The sequence below is a fragment of the Mastomys coucha genome, unplaced genomic scaffold, assembly GCF_008632895.1.
Source record: "Mastomys coucha isolate ucsf_1 unplaced genomic scaffold, UCSF_Mcou_1 pScaffold12, whole genome shotgun sequence".
NCBI classification, from domain to species: Eukaryota; Metazoa; Chordata; class Mammalia; order Rodentia; family Muridae; genus Mastomys; species Mastomys coucha.
The window spans coordinates 29,885,852-29,899,650 of record NW_022196894.1 but is presented as its reverse complement, the minus strand read 5'-3'; the positions used below and the strand labels follow the sequence as shown (position 1 = coordinate 29,899,650).

The window sequence follows — 13,799 nt, the reverse complement described above, 5'->3', positions numbered from 1 at the left end:
AAAAAAAAAAAAAAAAAAAAAAGAAAGATCTCTTGTGATATCATAGATAGGTGGCTTGTGCTCCTCTGTAGTATACTGACTGACATTGAGCTTAATACACAGCCTGATTTCAAATTTTACTGCATCATCACAATATAGAGTTCCAGTTAGAAAAGCAGGCCCTATTGATACTCTTTTTGAAATAAATTCAGGAAACTGGCCTTTAACAAAAAGAAGCACTACACTTGCTTTGACAACAGCATGCTATCCCAGAAGTACTGAACTGGTATATTTTATTTCTAGAACTTTGCCTGTTGAGTTTTGTTTCTCAATTAGTCATAAAGTCCCTAACTTCAAACTTCTAAAGGAACTGCCAAGACCCAGGAATCAATTATTTTATTTGTGGAGGGAAAGTCAACTATGGCAACCCCTCACCACTCCTCCCTTGCACTGGACCATGAGGGCTTCAGTCCTGGACAAGCTCCTCTTTCTACTCTGCTTTCCTGCTTCCTCCTCAGGCCAATTACTAATTCTCATGTAGCTATTCACCTGTAAAACCAGCACTGAGGCGGCTCTGGCAAGAGGATCACCAGTGTAAGGGCAGGCTAACTAGTTACACAGTGGGTTCTAGGATAGCCTGGGATATAGAGCAAGATCCCATCTTAAAAACATGTGGGTACCCTCCTAGTACCACAGTACCCAGTGAAGTTCTCAACTGCTTCACTGTAAGCTAAACCTTTTCCCACTCTGCCCTTCAGTTGCCCTGGATGCTTTCCTCACCACAAAGTCAACCACTTCTTTATCACCTTTTAAGGTAAAAGCCCTAGGGGAATCAAAGAAGCACTTAAACGCTTAGGATCACTAACTATGTGTAGTAAGTACTAAAGCAGCCATGGCTACACAGTTAGACCCTCTCTGAAAATAAAAAGCACCCACCTCTAGTTATATGTAAGTAGTAAAAACTACTTTATTGTTGTTGTGGTTCAATACTTAAAAAGGAACCTTGAGACAGAAAGATGGCTCATTAGTTCAGAGCACCAGTTGCTTGCTCTTCCAGAGGACCTACATTTGATTGCCAGAACCTACATGGTGGCTTAGTGTAACTACAGTTCCTGGGAATCCTATACCCTCTTCTGGCCTCTAAGGACATGAAGAACACACAGGATACACATACATACATGCTGGCAAAATCCATACACATAAAATAAAAATAAAAATGGGATCTCTAGGTAGTTTAGTTGGCACATCCTTTTAATCCCAGCACTTGAGAGGCAGAGGCAGGATCTCTGTGAAATCTTGTCTTTTTTTTTTTTTAAAGATTTATTTTATTTCATTTTTATGTGTATGAGTACACTGTAGCTGTACAGATAATTGTGAGCCATCATATGTGTGGCTGCTGTTGATTTCAGGACCTCTATAGCCCTGCTCACTCCAGCCTGGTCGCTCCGGCGTAATTTTCTGCAGCTGTCTTCAGATGCACCAGAAGAGGGCGTCCGATCTCATTATGGGTGGTTGTGAGCCACCATGTGGTTGCTGGGATCCGAACTCAGGACCTTCGGAAGAGCAGTCAGTGCTCTTACCCGCTGAGCCATCTCTCCAGCCTGAAATCATGTCTTAATACAACCAAACACTTTTTAATAGGGAGGAGGAGAGGGTATTGCAGCAATAAAGTATATTAAAATTACTAACTTTTCAGTACATGATAGCTATATGTAAATCTAGGATTTATGAGATTGAAAACATAGCAAAGGCATTTTCAACAAAATAAAAGAACAAAAAACTGAACTATTTCATACTTACCTTGCTTATCTCCTCTTCATATTCTCGCCTCAACTCCCCAGGTTCACTGAGCAGACGAACTGGCTGGTACTCATCAACTGTTTTCAAGGAAAAAAATAGCATTAGGGCAACACAGAACTTTATGACTAGCTTTGGCCTTCCATTAAAACTTACTACACACACACACACAATTTCTATTAAAAGAACTGTAAAAGGCAGAACTAGGGCTGAAAGTCAACAGCAGAGTTCATATTTAGCATGTACCAGGCCCTGGGCCATAAAAACCCACCAACAGAGTACTTAAAAAAACAAACAAACAAACACCCAGCACTTGGGAGGCAGAGGCAGGCGGATTTCTGAGTTCGAGGCCAGCCTGGTCTACAGAGTGAGTTCCATGACAGCCAGGGCTACACAGAGAAACCCTGTCTCGAAAAAACAAACAAACAAAAAAAACAAAAACAAAAAAACCAACAACAAACAAAGCCAGGCAGTGGTGGTACATTGGGGGGATGGGGGGATGAGACAAAGTCTAGCCTCCAACTTGTGATCTTCCTGCCTCAGATTCCTCTGTTGTAATTAGAAGTATTGAGCCACAAACCACCATGCCCAGCAAGGTGTTTGAATTTTCCATTTATCTAATGTTTTATAACTTTTCTAAGAGGAAGCCTTAGATTATCCTGTTAAGCTGTGTTCCAATTCTAACCTCCAGTGTTTGAGAACAGGATTTTATTTGGAGACAGGATCATTTAGAGGTAATCAAGTTAACTATGGTCATTGGGGTGAATCTTTTAATTATGACTAATAATCTTGTAAATATGGGACAGATTTGGACACAAAGACAAACATGCACAAATGGGAGATGGTATCAAGACATTCAGAGAATAGGACGGGACTGGAGAGATGGCTCAGTGGTTAAAAGCATTGGCTGCTCTTGCAAAGGACCTGAGTTCGATTCCCAGCACTCACATGGTAGGTGCTCACAACCATCGCTAACTATAGCTCTAAAAGATCCAACATCCCCTTCTGGCCTTGGCAGGCACCAGGCATGTACACAGCACACAACCATACATCAGGCATAAACACCAACACACAGAAGAGATCAAAAAGCTAGAAAGTAGCGTGGAATGTCAAAGGCCCTGTTTTCAGTTTGACTTCTGGCTTCCAAAACTAGTAGGAAATTTCCTTTTTATTTTTTGTCATATAGTTAGTGGTACTCTGTCATTCTGGCTTTAGGAAATTGATACTCCTCCTGAGTGCTACAATTAAAAGTGTGCATCACCATCCCCAAGGGCTGGCTCTACATTTTTAAAAGCTGATATGTGTATATGTATAATTGAATCCAAAGCATTTTGCCACTGACCTATATCCCATGCCTACAATTTAGAAATTTATTGAAGATTTTAAAGTTCAATAGTACCAAGAAAATAGTTTAAAGAGTCATGAGGTGGAGCCAGGCATGTAGCACATGCCTCTAGTCCTAGCTTGAAGGAAGGAACAGGCAGACTGTTGTGAGTTCAGGTGAGGGTGGTCTGCACCTCTTTGTGTCCGTGATCTAGAACCTACCAACTTTGTTCTTGTTAGCCTCTACTGCTATGACAAAATGCCTCACATAAATAACTGGAGAGAGGAAGATTCAGTTTGGCTCATTCAGAGGTTTGCATTTATGGTTTTATGCCTGTGCAAGGCAGAAACACGATTGCGAAAAGGCTTGGTAGAGGAGAGGTGCCCACTTCAACTGCAGTCAAAAAGCAAAGAAACATACAGAAGAACCAGGAGGAACCAGGAACAACGCATACCCATCAAATGCATTTCCAGTGACCAGTATACTTCCTCTAGACAGGCCTCACCTAACAGCTGGGATGAACTTATCAGTGGACCGATCCACTGATAAGGCTCTCCATATACCTGAGTAATGACAGCTCAAACAAAGCATTCATCCCATTACAACTTTAACAATTCCATTTAATTAAAGAACAATATATTCAGTTGCAGATATGTACATTTAGTTTATCCATCCATGGATGACACTTGGGCGCTTCTACCTTTTTGTCCTGCTAAAAATAGAAAGTCTGTACTAATATGTTCTCATATTACAAAGGCAATTAAGAGAAAGGGCCTTCCTTTTCATATTTGAGTCATCTGAAAACAGAACTATACATTAAAAAAAAAAAAACCCTTTCATTTGGATTACAAAAAGTTAAGTTTTTTTTTTTTTTTGTACTGGTGGACATTGAAGTGGACCTAAGTCACTTTTCTTTTTAAAAGGCTCCAAAAGCTGGGCAGGCGAATTTCTGAGTTCGAGGCCAGCCTGGTCTACAGAGAGAAACCCTGTCTCGAAAAACCAAAAAAATTTTAAAAAATAATAAATAAAAAACAAAAAAAGGTAATAGTGATATTCTAAGACAGGGGCTATTTAGCCATGGTTCATTGGCAGGACAAATCTGCCCCCTTTTTTCCCCTAAGGTTTTTATGGAAACACAGACACCATCTTCATTTACAAAGGGCAATGTAAATTAATGTACCGTCTATGGTGGCTTTTGTTCTACAGTAGCAGAGCTCACTAAGTGTCTTCAGTAGACTATATAGTCTACAAAATACTTACTATTCTGCCCTTTATAGAAAAGGTTGCCAACCCTCACTAATACTGCATAATAAAGGACAGGTGTGTTCTTGCACACCTGCAACTCCAGTACCTGTGAGGCTATCCCATGCCACAAAGTAATAAAACCTTGTCTCAAAACATGTCTAAAAAACCGGGTAGTGGTGGCTTATGTCTTTAATCCCAGCACTTGGGAGGCAGAGGCAGGTGGATTTCTGAGTTCAAGGCCAGCCTGGTCTACAGAGTGAGTTCCAGGACAGCCATGGTTACAGAGGAACCCTGTCTCCAGAAGCAAAACCAAAGATGGTTCCCTTTCTAAGTGATTTTGGGTCTTTTTACGCAATAAACATGTTTAATTTTACTTACCGGTTTCCTTTGATTCTTGTCCAGAGATTCTAAGCTTGCATTCCTTTGCATAGTGTTTTTGAATAATCTCCCACAGGTCTGTGTTGACCAGAGAATTTCTTCGGGTATGGTACCGAGCCCAAGAAGAGACTCGGCGGCGACAGAAAGGACAGCATAGATTGGCCTTTTCGACAGTGGACTGGAAGCATGGGTTACAGAGCGTGTGGTTGCAAGGAAGGGTTACAGGCTCAAGGAGGATTTCCATACAGATTCCGCACTGACAGTCGGCTAAGGAAGGGATGGAGTTTTTAGGTGCAGCCATCTTCATAAGGTAATGAGGCCTACCCAATGCCAAAACCGGAGACTAAAGTCCTCTTTCGGCTAATCCCACCCAGGACGGAGAAAATCAACGAGCCGTTTGGTCTTTATTCTCACAGACAGCAGCGTACTGAAATCCAGACGGCCCGAGTTTCCTTCCACAGGCTCGAGGCGAGCAGGAGCTGTGATGTCAGGTAAACAGTTATGCCCTGCGTCCAGCAAGGGAATGAAAGAACGTTCCTCCGGGAGCGCGGCGGCCTCGGGGCGGAGCGGGGTTCGGTCTCCCCGCGCCACACGAGGTCTCATCCAGCTCCCCTTCTCACCCGGTGAGGACCCGCCGGGCCTGCCAGCGCCGGAAGCCCGGAGACCGCCGCTCTCGGAGCACCGGGTACCGCCCGGAAGCCGGGCTCTGGCCGCCGCTGGACTTCCGTCTCGCCGTTGCAGTGGAGGCAGCCCTCCAGTGCCCACGCTCCAGCTTCTGGCCGCCTCGCGGTTCCCCTGGGTCCCGAGACTCGGCCGCTCAGACCCGCTGTGCCGCCAGTCGGTCTATAGGCCGCGGCCAGAGTAGGAACCCAAGCTCTACAAACATCACAATTCCCCGCCAAAACCGCAAGTCTCCCCCCCCAAGGAACCGCCCAATGGGGCGGGACTTCCGGGAGCTGCGCATGCGGAAGTCGTGCCTGGCCGGCCAGTAGTCGCTCCTCCCCCTTTTGGTGGCTCAGCAGTTGTAGGCTGTAGAAACTTGGTTAATCACTGGCTAAAAAGTAACTCTCTAAACCAAGATCCAAACAGTAATTTTGGTGATTATTCTTTCAGCATTCTTCAGGATACCCTTCTGTTTCTCCTAACCAAGCTTTCTAAAGTTCTTAGTGCGAAAAGGAGAAATTGCAACACATTTACTTTAAAGATTTTTGTTAGCATTTATTTGCAACACTAGCATTTTATAGAATGTGCCTTATGACTCAGCAGATACTGACTTTATAGACAAGTGACGTTCAAGGAAAGCAGCAACAGAAAGTTACACTGGCGGTTTCAAAGAATCCTTGTAAAGGTTAAATAAAGTGTGTGTACGTGGAGGGGGGATATCCTTATGGTACTGGCTAAAGCTCAGCAATTCAGAGATTTGGCTCTTATTGCTTTCCCTCCTGGTTTTGGGGGTGCTTGGCTTGGGCCCTATACCCTAGACTTTAGCATGAATAAATGCCTATTGGGTTTGGTATGTTGAGTCTGAAGAGCACAACAAAAAGACCCATTTCAATAATCCCAGCATTTAGGAAGTAGCCACAGAAGGATTATTATAAACTAGCCTTTGCTACATAACTAGTTCCAGGCCAGCTTGGGCTACATGAGACCCTTCCTCAGTTGGTCAGCCGGTCAGTCAATAACCGGATCCTCATCAATAGCCTAACTTTGTGCACACCTTTAATCCCATCACATTGCAGGCAGAGGCAGGAGGATCTCTGTGAGTTAGAGGTCAGCCTGGTCTATACAGTGAGTTTAGTAATACTTAAAGAGACTCTGTTTCAAAAGAAAAGAAGGGAAGAAAGAGAAGAAAAAAAGGAAGAAAGGCAGAAAGAATCTCGGAACTAGGCATGGTCACGTGTGTCTTGTAATCCTAGCATTTAGGTAGCAAAGGCAGAGGCAGAAACAAGAGGATCTGGAGTTGGAGTTTGTTATGTTTGTATATGCTTGGACGAGGAAGTGGCACTATTAGAAGGTGTGGCCCAGTTGGAGTGGGTGTGGCCTTTATGGAGTGGGTGTGTCACTGAGGGTGTGGTCTTTAAGACCCTCAGCTGCCTGGAAGCCAATATTCTGCTAATAGCTTTCAGATGAAGATGTAGAACTCTCAGCTCCTCCTGCACCATGCCTGCCTGGATGCTGCCATGCTCCTGCCTTGATAATGGACTGAACCTCTGAACCTGTAAGCCGACCTCAATTAAATATTGTCCTTTATAAGACTTGCCTTGGTCATGATGTCTTACCCTAAGTAAGACAGAATCCAATTTGGGCAACATTGTGAGTTCTCAGTCTAACAGACTCTAGTTCTACTCCCTTGTAAATCCATAAGAAGGCTGATCTCACCAGAAAGTTGAATGCTTGGCCAGAGAATTCTCAGACCTATAACAACTTGACATTCACACTTCTTTCGATGGCACAGTCCTCTGAGGACCTCAGCTTCCTTTCCAAAGACTTAAGGCCCACAAGCTTGGCAGAAAGTGAAGTGGCAAGACCATCCTGGAGCTGTGGCTGAAACACTGACATAAGTGCTGGGAGTGTAACTTTGGTCCTCTGGAAGAACTCTACATGCTCTCAGCCACGGAGTCATCTCTCCATCCCTATATGTTATGCTTTCAGTTGATTAATTGCCCTTTAAAAGGCATTCAAAATTCAAAATGTTCAGCAGTCTGACTCTTCCTAGGGAAATGTAAAGAAATGTCTGTCTCCTCTAGACAGGGCAAAGACAGACCAAAGAAGAGATTCCAACCAAGTTCAAGTTGGTGAACCAATGAGTTCATTGGTCTTACAGGAATATGAGTGTGGGATTGCTTACAGTAGCATGGATGATTCAAACGCAAACCCTCTAAAATCCTCACCTCAGTGTGGGGATGACCCACACAAGCTTCATCTTTCCATTCCAAACCACAATCGACTGTCTACCTCCTGTACAGTCTAGCATCCCCCTAAGATCAGATACGGCTGGAGCAAGATTATGTACAGCGTAGTCTGGGGTGGAAACTCATGGGAGAGGAACATTTCCATTTCCCGTCGATGAGGAAATAAATGGCAGTAGGCCTGATCTCACGACCCTGTTCTGTGGCTGATCACAGCTTCTCTGATTCGAGACCATGATGTCATGTCCTGCCTAGAGGAGAAGTTCCACTAGCCGGTGAAAACAATTTCTTTTCCTTTGATTCTTAGATTCTTAGTCTCCCTCCCCCCCCCCAAAAATACCACTTAAGTATCATTGCAGAAGTGGATATATCTGAACTTATACACAGTATCCTTTAAAAATATTATAGATATGCTGGGCACCCATGGCACACACCTTTAATCCAGCACTTGGAAGCAGAGGCAGGCAATATCCATGTTTGAAGCCAGCTGAGTCTACATAATGAGTTCCAGGACACAGAGAAACTATGTTGTGAACTAAAAATTGTGTGTGTGTGTATTGTTATATATAATTTATATATATAGTATATATAACATTTTTATATAATGTTATAAATATTTAAACAAAATACCAAATCTGAGTAATGATTCCATATTCATTTCTTTATTATGTATTCGGTGGTATCAAGAATTGAACCCAGCACTTGGGATGCAGAGGCAGGCGGATTTCTGAGTTCGAGGCCTGCCTGGAGAGAGTGAGTTCGAGGTCACTCTGTAGAGAGTGAGTTCTAGGACAACCAATGCTACACAGAGAAACCCTGCCTCAAAAAAAACCAAAAAAAAAAAAAAAAAAAAAAAAAAAAAAAAAAATTGAACCCAGGGCCTCATACATACAAAAAAAATGTACTCTGGGGTACACCTCAAACTCTTTTTTTTTCTTGTTTTGTTTTTTGTTTTTGTTTTTTGAGACAGGGTTTCTCTGTATAGCCCTGGCTGTCCTGGAGCTCACTCTGTAGACCAGGCTGGCCTCGAACTCAGAAATCCACCTGCCTCTGCCTCCCAAGTGCTGGGATCAAAAGTGTGTGCCACCAGTGCCCGACCACCCCACACTCTTATTTCATTATAAAAAGAGTTTGATTATTTTTAAATATGGCCACACACACAATGTTCATTGTATCCACTTATCATAATTTCTTTGACGTTTCTTCCCCTTTTGTTATAAAATAGGCCTATAGAAATTAAAATATGCATTTTTTTGTTTTTACTGAAAGTGGAATGGCTGGGTCAAAGGTAACAGGTTAGTCTTTAACTGGGGGCATCAACTCTTTTAGGGGTGCCCTTGAGTTTTCAGGGGTCTGTGCTGCTTTCCCCTCCTCGATGATTTGAACAGCTCTAAGCAAACCATCCTGTAGAGCCTGGTTCTTTACCATGTTGGTGATCATGAAGGAAACATCCTTGATGTACATCTGTCTTACATTCGCAGCATAGTGCTCTCCTTTGTTGCCATGTACAAGGAAGAAGGTACAGAGTGCTGTGACATCTCTCTCTTGCAGCCCATACTCCTCCAGGACAGACTCCCACACGATCCTAACATGCTTGTTCTTGGCTTTTCTTCTAAGGACAGAGGCTAAGGTCGGAAGACTTCTCACCAGGTCTGGGAGCTTCTGAAGCATTCGAGTGTGCAAGCAAATAAGGACCTCGATGACATAGCTGTATAAAATATTCAGTTCCATTGAGGTGAACCTATGAAAAACGTGCAAAGCTCCTTAAATGGAACATTTTATGTACAAACAAAAGCTGCATTTGATAAGGTTGGTTCAGTGTAAATCCTCTAGAAAAAACAGCTGTGTATTTCAGAAGTATGACTTGCACCAAACTGCTTAGGCAGGTTCTCGGGGCCCCCCATAGGATGAGCTTTGCATGGAGAAAGAACTCCTTTACTCATTTCCTGTTAGTAAGACCAGCTGGTAAGAGACTTGCAAGGTGTGTACCGCAGTGCCTGGCATATAAATGAGTGCTCAGATTAATGCCTTCTGAATGGAGGAAACAAGCATAAGCGATACCTTTGGGGATCATTCCAAGCTCAGTTTTGGAATGGTCACTAAAAGCTTTCACAAAGCCACAAAAGCCAGGATGTTTTAACCATTGCTCACCCAAGGGCCAGAGCTGCTGTCCATATCTCATCTTGGACTGCTTGGCTGGCCAAAGTCTTGCTATGCTGTTCAAATTGAAGTGTCAGGTTATTCTTGGTGATGTCTAGGTCTTTGAACTGTGTGTCTAGAGCTTGGAGCTTGTTGTCTACTCTACAGGGTTAAAGAATCAAAGGAAGTTCAGGTCGAGGGAAACCGAGAACTCTAACAGGTTATTTATAACCCCTACCAAGTTTACACAGGCACTGTAGTTAAATTGCTAACAGGGTTCTTCTTATTTGTCCTGTGTGTGTGTGTGTGTGTGTGTGTGTGTGTGTGTGTGTGTGTGTGTGGTGTTAATGGTGGTGCTGGAGATTGAACCTAGGGCCTCATACCTTCTAGGCAAGAGATCTACCTCTGAACTCTGTCCAGTTCTCCACTGTCTTCTTAAATCCAGACTCTGGGAAGTCCTTGCCCTCCTCAGGCCTGCCTCTACCACCCAGACTTCTTTTATTTTTAGTTTGCTTTTCATAAAGTGTAAATTCTAGATAGGAGATCAATGGCCATTTCTGCCCATCCTAAAAAGAACTTTTAAATTTAAAATTTAAATCTGAGGGGCTGGAGAGATGGCTCAGTGGTTAAGAGCACTAATTGCTCTTCCAGAGGTCCTGAGTTCAGTTCCCAGCAACCACATGGTAGCTCACAACCATCTGTAATGGGATCTGATGCTTTCTTCTGGTGTGTCTGAAGATATCAGCAGTGTACTCATATAAGTAAAATAAATAAATAAGTAAATCCTACCCTAGCCAGTTTAAAAGCTTCACGGTTTATTCAATTGTTTAAACTGGAAACCTAAGAATAATCTCAATGCCCCTCCAGCTGAGCTCTATCTAACCCATCTTCTGCTTGCCATCCACAGTAAGCCAGTTCATCATCTTTCAGCTGGCCTTAGGACTACAGTAGTCTCGCTGGACCCTTATTCTGGTCTCCAATTCATCCTCCACACACTTCTCTAAAGTACTATTGTGATCATTTAACTCAGCCAGTAAGGGATCTTTTTTTTTTGCAACCAGACTTTAGGGCCAAATCAGATCTCCTCAGCAAGAAGCATAATGCCCCTATGAGTCTTCTCACACTTTCTAGTTGCGAATCTGTAACTTCAGTCTTATCTGAAGCTAAGATGTATTTTCTTCACTTTAAATTCCTCCCCATATTTATTTCCTCATCTACTCACTCAGATGCTATGGTCCAGCTAAAGTATCCCTCTATAAAGAGCCAGGCTCTTACGCAAAATAAATCGATCCCGCCCTCAAGCCACTTTAGCCTTCTTGGAACATCATCTGTATAAGGTCACTTGTTTTAAACGATATTTTTAAAAACGTCTACCATTCTTAAAGGCCATGAACTCCTTGAGAGAAAAAGACACATTTTATTTACTTTTGTAAATCTAGCATGAATTGAACAGAGAGCTATAGCATCTCAAAGCAGATGCTTTTCTTGATTCTCTCTGTCTCTGTCTCTGTCTCTGTCTCTCTGTCTGTCTGTCTGTCTGTATGTCTCTCTCTCTCTCTCTCTCTCTCTCTCTCTCTCTGTGTGTGTGTGTGTGTGTGTGTATGCATGCACATGCAGGTACAGGGGATTTAAAAACCAGGGTCTTTCAACTACACAAGCATTCTACTGAGCTAAATCCCAACCCCCAGCTTGTTTTCTTTTTAATTACCAGTTTACATATCTTTTTAACCTGCAAGTCTCAAAGCACTTTAGCAAACACGGTTCTAATTAGTGTGCCTGACCAGGCTCATTCCCTCCCTGGAACCCCGAGCCACCTTTTCATTGCTTCTTTCAAGGATATCAGGGTTGTGGTCTCATGGTTCATCTTCTTTAGGAAAAGGAAAGGAAACAAAACACAGCACGATGAACACTCTGTGGAGGCTGAGATCCCAATTTTTTTCCACTCGGCAACAGGCAGCAGTGATGGGAACATCCCGTCTAAATACCACCCGGAAGGTCACCCAGTCCATGAGGCTTTTAATAGCTTGGACATCCAGATATAGTTTCAAAAAACTGATGGTGTGAACACAGGTGTCCTGGCGTGCACCATGACATTTGCCTCTGAAAACAGACCATGCCATCATAGAGCAAAACACAACCAGACAACTCTGTTTATACTGGAAGATCTGTATAGACAAACATATGTTACTCTACAGTTAGATTTGATAGAGATATTACTTTCATTTAAAAAGGTTTATTTATTTGCCATATGTAAGTGTTCTGTGTGCACATAAGTGTGTGCACCACGTGCCAGAAGAGGGGATCTAGAGTTACAGATAATTGTGAGCTCTAATGTGGGCACTGAGGAGCTAACCTGGGTCTTCTGGAAGAGCAACAAGTGCTTTTTTTTTTCCCCCTAAGACAGGATATCTCTGTAGCCCTGGCTGTCCTGGAATTTGCTCGGTAGACCAGGCTGGCCTTGAACTTAGAGATCCACCTGCCTCTGCCTCCCCAGTGCTAGGATGAAAACATGTGCTCCCATCCCTTGGCATTTATTTTGGGGGAGGGTGGTTTGAGACTGGCTGTCCTGGAATTCACTCTGTAGACCAGGCTAGCCTCAAACTCAGAAATCCACCTGCACCTGGTGGTGGTGGCACACACCTTTGATCCCAGCACTTGGGAGGCAGAGGCAGGTGGATTTCTGAGTTCAAGGCCAGCCTGGTCTACAGAGTGAGTTCCAGGACAGCCAGGGCTATACAGAGAAACCCTGTCTTGAAAAAAAAAAACCAAAAAAAAAACCCCAACAACAACAACAAAAAAGAAATCCACCTGCCTCTGCGTCCCAAGTGCTGGGATTAAAGGCACATGCCACCACTGGGCAGCACATTTATTTATTTATTTATTTTATGTGTATGAGTACACTGTAGTTGTACAGATGGCCGTGAGCCATCATGTATGTGGCTGCTGGGAATGAACTCAGGACCTTTGCCAGCCTGCTGGCTCCATTGTAACACACTGTAGTTGTCTTCAGACACACTAGAAGAGGGCGTCAGATCTCATTACGGATGGTTGTGAGCCACCATATGGTTGCCGGGATTCGAACTCAGGACCTTCGGAAGAGCAGTCAGTGCTCTTACCCGCTAAGCCATCTCTCCAGCCCAGATTTATTTATTTATTTATTTATTTATTTATTTATTTATATAAGTACACTGTAGCTGTACAGATGGTTGTGAGCCTTCATGTATTTGGTTGTTAGGAACTGATTTTTAGGACCTTTGCTCACTCCATTCGGCCTCACTCACTCCAGTCAGCCCCACTCACTCTGGTCAACTCCACTTGCTCAGTCCCTGCTCGCTCCAGCCCAAGGATTTATTTATTATTATACATAAGTACACTGTATCAGATGCACCAGAAGAGGGCGTCAGATCTCATTATGGAGCCACCATGTGGTTGCAGGGATTTGAACTCAGGACCTTCGGAAGAGCAGTCAGTGCTCTTACCTGCTGAGCCATCTAACCAGCAAATATATATATATATATATATATATATATATATATATATATATATATATATTTATTTATTGAGGGGGTGAGACAGGGTTTCTCTGTATAGCTCTGGCTGTCCTGGAACTCACTCTGTAGACCAGGCTGGTCTTGAACTCAGAAATCCACCTGCCTCTGCCTCCCAAGTGCTGGGATTAAAGGCGTGCACCACCACTGTCCTGCTTGTTTTATTTTTTTTAAGACAGGGTTTTCCTTAGTCATCTAAGTTCCTACGCACACTCGTCTACTCCAGTCACATCCAAAATATCGGGGATAAAATCCTGATAAAGGATAAGAGGCAATAAGAATCCAAAAGGAGTTCTGTGCCTCCTGGATAGACAGTCGCTGGTATCTCCTAACTTAGACGTGTTCCAGAGTAGTCTTTCCAATCGTCAACACACCCTCATAATTAGGCATAAAGGTACCCTAAGTAATGATTCATAAATGGCTAAGATTGGGCACTGTTTTCTGGTCAGCACAATGTTTCCAACTATCCTAGTTTAATAC

The 13,799-nt window shown here is 43.3% G+C and overlaps 2 protein-coding genes across 4 annotated transcripts in view; both read right to left on the bottom strand.

Annotated features, from left to right (window-relative positions):
* Rnf168 (ring finger protein 168) overlaps window positions 1–5,659 on the bottom strand; it is a 20,468-nt gene extending 14,809 nt beyond the window's left edge. Inside the window, exons 1-2 of the mRNA XM_031363652.1 lie at window positions 4,724–5,659; window positions 1,780–1,856 (exon numbers count right to left, since the gene is read on the bottom strand). Of these exons, the coding sequence (XP_031219512.1) occupies window positions 1,780–1,856; window positions 4,724–5,030 (384 nt within the window). The 5' untranslated portion in view covers window positions 5,031–5,659. The remainder of the gene's footprint in view (window positions 1–1,779; window positions 1,857–4,723) is intronic.
* A 3,215-nt stretch (window positions 5,660–8,874) lies between these two features.
* On the bottom strand, window positions 8,875–11,777 carry Smco1 (single-pass membrane protein with coiled-coil domains 1). Of its 3 annotated transcripts, none has more exons than XM_031364675.1 (3): window positions 11,586–11,777; window positions 9,784–9,933; window positions 8,875–9,373 (listed from the first exon to the last, which is right to left on the bottom strand). In XM_031364675.1, exons 1-3 carry the CDS (start codon window positions 11,741–11,743, stop codon window positions 8,929–8,931), a joined length of 753 nt encoding a protein of 250 aa, XP_031220535.1. In that variant the 5' UTR covers window positions 11,744–11,777; the 3' UTR covers window positions 8,875–8,928. The 3 variants fall into 3 exon arrangements, with proteins under 3 accessions (XP_031220535.1, XP_031220536.1, XP_031220537.1); XM_031364676.1 differs by having other exon boundaries at window positions 9,784–9,923; window positions 11,612–11,777; XM_031364677.1 differs by lacking the exon at window positions 9,784–9,933 and having other exon boundaries at window positions 11,586–11,776.
* Between the last annotated feature and the right edge of the window lie 2,022 nt (window positions 11,778–13,799).